The following is an 8,652-nucleotide window of genomic DNA, read 5'->3' on the forward strand; positions in this document are numbered from 1 at the left end:
TATGATCATTGAGACAACCAGAGGATCATCGTGGGGTTGCTGGATCCCTTTGGCATCAGCCTCTGAAAACATAATGGTAGTGTCAGTATACCTTAGTGTTTTTGACGGAGAGTTGAACATTCCCACCTCATTCACCTCTGTTCTTGCTCTTCTTGCGTAAGTTTTTCTGGCCGAAGTTGTTTCACCTCCTCCTGTATATCCTCCGGATATGACTCTGATCTCACCTACTGGTTATTGTTCTGGTGGACGATTGTCCAGCTTCCCTTGTGCGGGATTAGTCCGTCGTCTATCATCTCCTGCCATGAACCTTCGCAGGTGACCCCTTTGAATCAAATTCTCAATCTGATCTTTTAAGTCGATACAATCCTCCTTGACATGCCCATAATCTCTGTGAAACCTGCAATATTTGTCCTGAGGCCTTCTTGAGGGATCAGATTTTAGCTTCGACGGCCACTTTAGGGAAGGATCATCTTGAATCTGCATTAAAACCTGATCTATAGACATAGTGAGCCAGGTGTAGTTAGTGTACTTATCTAAGCTACTGTAACGGGATATCCTTTTACTTTGATTGATTGAAGACTTTTTGAATTTGGTTTCCTTATCGTCCTTGGCACCAGGCTGTGATATCTTTTTATCCTCCTTTTTATCTTCTCCTTCATTCCCCTTTCGCGCACTCATCACATCCTCCGCATTTATGTGTTTCCTGGCTCTAACCAGTAATTCTGCCATACTAGTTGGAGGCTCCTTTGACAAGGAAAAAAGGAATCTAGATGTATGTAGTCCTCCCATGAAGGCGGTGAGCGTTACCTTATCATCAGCTTTATCCACTTGCAGCATTTCGATGTTGAACCGGTTTATATACTCCCGTAATGGTTTTCCTTTCTGTTGTTTCATGGTGAGTATGTGAGTGGCTGGCATCCTGTGCCTTTGACCTGCAATGAAATGACTTACAAATCCCTTGCTCAACTCTGCAAAGGTCTCGATCGAGCCTGGTTTTAATTTATTAAACCACACCCGTGCCGACCCTTTGAGAGTAGTAGGAAAGGCCCGACACATTATATGGTCTGGTACAGCTTGGTGATGCATAAGTGCCTGGAAAGTCTCCAGGTGATCAAGAGGATCACGAGTCCCATCGAAGCTCTCAAGTGTTGGCATCTTGAACTTGCTAGGCAGTGGACATTTCATAATAGTCGAGCTAAATGGCAAATTTATTTTTTGAACAAGGTCGTCTATGGTGGTAGCGGAGCCTTTTTGTAATACCCCTAATTTTAAAAAGGATAGTCTTGGCATTTTAATTTTAATGTTATTGTTTTTTTATTTGTTTAATTGCTAATTTTGTTTGTTTAATTATTTATTCGCGTTTATTAATTGATATTTGAATTAAATGGATTTAATTATTTTTATGTTAATTCGCTGACTTATTTAACTTGCTTAATTACTGTGTGCTATTTTCTTTAATTGTTAATGGTATTATTTTTATTGGTAATTCAGTGTTTTAACATAATTCGTGTACCTTAGGGTTTCTTTGCTTTTAGAATTCACGGATGGGCTGACTAAGGTTTACATTAGGGCTGTTTCTAATATTACAAGGATTAGGGTTTTGGTGTTAAGCCTATAAATACACCATTATACTTTAGCCTAGGGTTTACGAGCATAACACATAGCACATAGGCGTAAACTTAGTTTTGTAAAAATAGAGGGTAGAGGGAACAGAGCACTGTAAGGGCTGTCAAGGAGGAAACCAGAGAGGACCAAGTAAGGGTTGTGGTGGATTATCCTGGAGCACTAGGAGGCTTGACAGTAGTTCAGTGTTGCCGGAACAGTGGACACGACGCCGAGATTTCATAACTGAAATCACAGGCAAGTTCTTTCCTTCCTCTTTCCCTTTGCTTGTGTTCTATGCACCTAGATAGTCTCTAGGGGATTAATTGGCCATTAACTGAACCATGCATGATTTATATATATTTACTTGATCATCTTTTATCTGTGAAAACTTATCTGCAAAATAATTCTAGCATGTATGTTTTTATCGTCTCTGTTTTGGCATAAAACGTCCCACTATTTAATTTTGTTTTGAATCTTACTGAAATTAACCAAGGTTTGAATTAGTACTAGAAGTAATTTAAGACCTTTAAGTTCAATTTAGAGGAAGAACAGTATGGTTGGAATGGCCGAAAATAGAGCAGATGGGCTGAAACGGAGCAAACCGAGGCTAGAAGCTCTTAGAAGAGGTGAGAGCCGACTCCACAAAAATGGGAGCCGGCTCCCACACTTGTAGAGCTAACTCCAAGGGTCTTGGAGCCTGCTCCAGGCTTAAAAGAGCCTGCTCTCCAAGACTTAGAGCAGGCTCTCTTCAATATACACATTCTGACATTATTTTTTTTTTACGAGCTGTTGTTACTCTTAGAGCATGGGAACTATTCTGATTATTCTGGGACTTTACAGAGTGAGTAAGAAGTTAATTTTGGGTGTTAATAGGACCTTTAATTGATTAAAATTTACCTCTGAATTAACAGAACAAATCGTATAAAATTTATGCATTTTGTATACGATTAACGGATGGAAGAAAACTTAAATTGCCTAAGCTTAATTTTGGCAATCCAATGGGATCTAATATGTTTATAAAACTTGTTCTAAATGCATGATAGGATCATCTGTTTATTAGGTTTGATCTATGCATGCTCTGGATGATAATTGTTGAAATATTAATAGTTGCTGTAATTACATGGATTATTGTTGGGATTTAAATTGCTAAAATATTAAATATCTTCCTGCAATTATTTGGATAATGGTTTGGATTGTAAATTACTAAACTTCTATTTATGTATTGCATTTTACATTGATATGGAGGATTGTATACACCGGTATGGGACGGTGGCATATTAAGGATGGTTTATCTCAAAATGCTAAGACCTAACCTATCGGATTAAATGAATGGATTGAAAACAATTGAATCCTAAATTGTGTTTAAGTCAGATCAACTGACTAAGTTGAGTGACTTCCTGGATTAATTGGTTGTAGTTAAGTCATATCCGTTGAATAAGTTGACTGACTATCTGAACTGTGTTTTGTATATCACCTCAATGAATAATTGAATGACATACTCTGGTTTCAGACGGACTTTAAATATATGATTATGGTACTATGAGATGAGCTTGAGTCTCAGGCTCGTTGGTTAGGGTGCGTATATGCAGTGGATGCGTAGCTGGATATAGTAGGTAGGTGTACCCTGTTAGGTCTAGGTACTCATGCCCACCTTTGGATGCGTTTTCGCATGTTGCCTTCTATTCAGGTTGAGACCCCTATTATAGTCCAGTGAACGTCCTTTAGTGTGGATATATATATATAGGAACTACATAGATATTGTGAGGTATCTAGGGTGTATCTGCGTATCGGGTCACTGTGTGGATTGTAGTTAGATTAGAACTTGTTCGTGGGCCCGACCCATTCTTTTATTCTTTTCAGGTACAGGACAGTTCCAGCCTTAGAGCTTGATCGTGCTGTTCGAGGACAGTTTTCCCACTCATCAGATTACGTAGAACTTCTCTCGATGTTTTAGTTTAATTTACTTTCAGTTATTTCAGTTCAGTTGGGATTTTATTTAGGGGTCCACTAGATGGATTCCCGAGTTGTACTCTTGGAGGTTTTAGAGATTTGGATTCACTTTATTCGTTATAGTTTGGAGGATTTGATATTAGATATTTTTGATAGCTTTATTTTATTTCTTATTTCATTTAATATTCTGTGTTCGCTTTAAAATACTTTAATTGTTTGATATTTCTCTCGGGTGTGGGCCTGGGCCTAATCAACCCGTGTCTCGGATCTGAGGGGTATCACACTTTTCCCTTCACAGCTTGCATCACATCTTCCATCTTGGCATTGAGGTTCTGGATCTGTAGGTCGATGTGGGTGACCTCATTAGTCCATTCACCAACGTAGGTCGAGGTCAATGGCCTAAAGCTACGTTGGGGAGATGGGTGACCCGCCACCCCATGCTGATCAGCAATTTGGCTATACTCAGCAAGAGCTTCCTTATGGGAAGGCTCGTTGCCTTGCACCTCATGATTTCCCTCCTCAACATTTAAGTTGGGATGACCTTAAGGTGGGATTTCGTTATGGTGATAACCCTGCCCTTGAGGTGGGTCTGGGGGAACAAAATGTTGTAGGATCATCGCATTTTGCCGGATCAGCTCATTCATTCCCTGATTTAGGGTTTGAATTTGTTGTTCCAACGCTGCGACGCGCTCTAGGCCATTTGGGATGTGAGGGGGTTCCCCTTGCACTTCTTCCTCACTAGAGACCTGCAACGATGTTCCCTTACCGCACTCAAATCCGGATCGTAAGACCATAATCCTCTTTTCAAAAAGTATTATTCCAAGTTTCCCACAGACAGAGCCAACTGATGAAGATTGGTCTGCAACGATCTGAAATGATAACGTTTTACCTTGACACCGGTATGGTGCCTGTCAAACAAGCTCCGATGGCTAAGTCAGTTTACAGAATAAATAAAGCAATTCATGAATTGGAGTTCAATATTACTCGTACCTCATTAGTTGACGGGAGTCTGTTTTTTATAACTAACTGAGCCGAGTGTTTGTTGCAATCTTTAAGGAGAAGTTTTGTCGGTAATTTGAATTTCATATAATCAGATCAAAACAACCTTTCAAATTTTATCAGCTTATCACTTTATCATCTTATCCGTTTGTTCAGCCTCTTTTGTTGATTTCCTCATCAATAGGTAAAACTATAATTATTGAAAATTTTACAAGTAAAAATAGAATTATTCAAAATTTTATACGTTAAAGTATAATTATTTAAAATTTTATAGGAAAATGAATAATTACTTAAAATTTTATAGGTAAAAGTATAATTATTAAAAAATTTATAGGTAAAAATATAATTACAACAAATTTTATAGGTAAAAGTTACAAAAATTTTATAGGTGAAAGTAGAATTATTAAAATTTATATGTAAAAGTATAATTTTTAAAAAATTTAATGGTAAAGTATAATTATTCAAAATGTTATTGGTAAAAGTAGAATTATTCAAAAATTTATAGGTAAAAGTATAATTACTCAAAATTTTATAGGTAAAAGTATAATTATTAAAAATTGTATAGGTAACAGTATAATTATTTAAAATTGTATAGTTAAAAGTATAATTTTTTAGGGTTTTGGGTTTGGGGGTTTGGGGTTAGGGTTTTGGGATTAGGATTTAGTGTTTGCTATTTAGGGTTTGGGGTTTAGTGTTTAGGGTTTCATTGTTTATTGGTTAAGATTTAGTGTTTGTTTAGTGTTTAGGGTTTTAGGATTTAGGATTTTATCTATAAAATTTTAGGGTTTTAGGGTTTGGAGTTTTAGGGTTTAGGGTTTTGCCTCTAAATTTTTTTATAATTCTACTTTTACCAACACAATTTTGTTTAATTATACTTTTTACCTATAAATTAGTTTGTAATTATACGTTTACCTATAAAATTTTGAATAATTATACTTTTCCCCACAAATTTTTTTAGAATTCTACTTTTACCTATAAAATTATGAGTACTTATACTTTCACCTAAAAAATTTTGAATAAATTTTTTATAATTCTACTTTTTACTAATAAAATTTCTAATAATTATACTTTCACCTATAAAATTTCTTGTAATTATAATTTTACATATAAAATTTTGCAAAATCATAATTTTACCAATAAAATTTTGAATAATTCTACTTTTACCTATAATTTTTTTTATAATTATAGTTTTACCTGTACAATTTTTTATAATTCTACTTTAACCTACAAAATTTTGAGGAAATTTACTTTTACATATAAATTTTTTAATAATTCTACTTTTACCTATAAAATTTTTCATAATTCTACTTTTACCTATACAATTTTTAATAATTCTACTTTTACCTAAAATTTTGAATAATTCTACTTTTTGCTATATTATTTTGGATAATTAAATTTTTACCTATATAATTTTTTATAATTATAGTTTTACCTACAAATTTTTAATAATTCTACTTTTACTTATAAAATTATGAGTAATTATAATTTTAATAATAAATTTTTTTATAATTCTTCGTTTACCTATAAGATTATAAGTAATTATAAATTTACCTTTAAAATTGTAAGTAATTATAATTTTACCTATAAAATTTTTTATAATTTATTTTTTACTTATAAAATTTTGAGTATTTATACTTTTAACAATAAAATTTTAAAGAATCATACTTTTACCTATAAATTTTTTCATAATTCTACTTTTACCTATAAAATTTTGAGTAATTATAATTTTACATACAAATTTTGAGTAGTTATACTTTTACAGTTTTACCTATAAATTTTTGAATAATTACTTTTTACCAATAAAATTTCTAGTAATTATAGTTTTACCAATAAAATTTTGAATAATCATAATTTTACCTAATAATTTTGAATAATTCTACTTTTACCTATAATTTTTTTAATAATTATACTTTTACCTGCACAATTTTTAATAATTCTACTTTTTCCAATAAAATTTTAGGAATTATACTTTTTACCTATAAAATTTTGAATAATCATAATTTTACCTATAAAATTTTGAATAATTCTACTTTTACCTATAAAATTTTGAATAATTATACTTTTTAACTGTACAATTTTTAATAATTCTACTTTTACTTATAAAATTATGTGGAATTATACTTTTACCTTTAATTATACTTTTAGCTATAAAATTTTGAATAATTCTACTTTTACCTATATAATTTTGAATAATTATACTTTTACCTATATAATTTTTTATTATTATAATTTTACCTATAATGTTTTTTATAAATGTAATTTTACATATAAATTTTTAATAATTCTAGATTTACCTATAAAATTATGAGTAATTATACTTTTACCTATAATTTTTTTTATAATTCTACTTTTACCTATAAAATTGAAAGTAATTATACATTTACCTTAGTTGTGAGTAATTATAATTTTACCTATAAATTTTTTTATAATTCTACTTTTTACATATTAAATTTTGAGTAATTATAATTTTAATTATAAAATTTTAAATAATCATACTTTTACCTATAATTTTTTTTATAAATCTACTTTTAACTATAATTTTTTTCATAATTCTACTTTTGGCATTAAAATTTTGAATAATTGTAATTTTACCTATAAAATTTTGAATAATTATAATTTTACCTTTAAAATTTTTTATAATTCTACTTATGGCTAAAAGTATAATTATTCAAAATTTTATAAGAAAAAGTATAATTACTCCAAAATTTTAATAATTATACTTTTGCCTATTAAATTTTTTATAATTCTCTTTTTACCTATAAAATTTTGTGTAATTATACTTTTACTTATAAAATTTTTTGTAATTATACTTTTACCTATAAAATTTTGAATAATTCTGATTTTACCTATAGAATTTTGAATAATTTTACTTTTACCCATAAAATATTTTAATAAAATTATGAGTAATTATACTTTTGCCTATAAAATTTTGAATAATTATACTTTTACCAATAATTTTTTTTTTAAATTTTATTTTATACCTCTAAAGTTTGGAGTAATTATACTTTTACCTATAAAATTTTGAATAATCGTTCTTTTACCTAAATTTTTTTTGAATAATTCTACTTTTACCTATAAAATCTTTAATAGTCATACTTTTTCCTGTACAATTTTTTATAATTCTACTTTTACCTATAAAATTTTAAGTAATTATACTTTTACCTATAAATTTTTTATAATTATACTTTTGCTTATAAATTTTTTTATAATTATACTTGTACTTATAAATTTTTGAACAATCATACTTTTACCTATAAATTTTGAATAATTATACTTTTACCTATATAATTTTTTATAATTATACTTTTACATATAAATGTTTAGTAATTCTACTTTTACCTATAGAATTATGAGTAATTATACTTTTTACCTATAAAATTTTTTATAATTATACTTTTACCTATAATTATGAGTAATTATACGCTTTTACCTTTAAAATTTTGAGTAATTATAATTTTACCTATAGAATTTTCTATAATTCAAATTTTTACATACAAAATTTTGGGTAATTATACTCTTACTTATAAATTTTAAATAATCGTTCTTTTACCTATAAAATTTTGAATAATTCTACTTTACCTATAATTTTTTTCATAATTATACTTTTACCTATAAAATTTTGAGTAATTATAATTTTACCAATAAATTTAGACTACTTATACTTTTTTTACCTATAAAATTTTGAAGAATTATACTTTTTCCTATAAAATTTTGAATAATTCTACTTTTACCTATAAATTTTTGAATAGTTATACTTTTACTTCTAAAAATTGTTATAATTCTACTTTTACCTTTAAAATTTTGAGTAATTATAGTCAAAATTACTAAATGTATAATTACTCAAAATTTTATACGTAAAATTTTGCTGAATGTCACAAGTGGAAATTGGAAACAATAAAATTTTCAACGCACGAAATTAGTCTCTATCTCTCACTCAATAACCAAGTCACATAAAGTGGAAACGGGAGCAAGAGCAAATTTAAGAGCGGAAGCATGAAAATGGTAAGATTAAGTTATTAATAGTGAAAAGAAAAGTAAAAACGCACTCGAAACGTACATAAGAGTGACATCCTTTGAAAAAGATTGTAAAGAACAATA

General features: G+C 29.4%; 1 protein-coding gene across 1 annotated transcript; it reads right to left on the reverse strand.

The window, feature by feature from the left end:
• Positions 1–231: 231 nt before the first annotated feature.
• On the reverse strand, positions 232–1,185 carry LOC132272805 (uncharacterized). Its single transcript, XM_059773893.1, has one exon. The coding sequence runs from the start codon at positions 1,183–1,185 to the stop codon at positions 232–234; it is 954 nt and encodes a 317-aa protein (XP_059629876.1).
• Between the last annotated feature and the right edge of the window lie 7,467 nt (positions 1,186–8,652).

This window comes from Cornus florida, unplaced genomic scaffold, assembly GCF_030987335.1.
Source record: "Cornus florida cultivar Cherokee Brave unplaced genomic scaffold, ASM3098733v1 CherokeeBrave_3.0.0_Hap2_Chr09, whole genome shotgun sequence".
Taxonomy (NCBI): domain Eukaryota; kingdom Viridiplantae; phylum Streptophyta; class Magnoliopsida; order Cornales; family Cornaceae; genus Cornus; species Cornus florida.

Excerpts from the sequence above, each read along its gene's own strand:
- LOC132272805 (XM_059773893.1), bottom strand. The coding sequence starts at position 1,185 with ATGAAATGTCCACTGCCTAGCAAGTTCAAGATGCCAACACTTGAGAGC.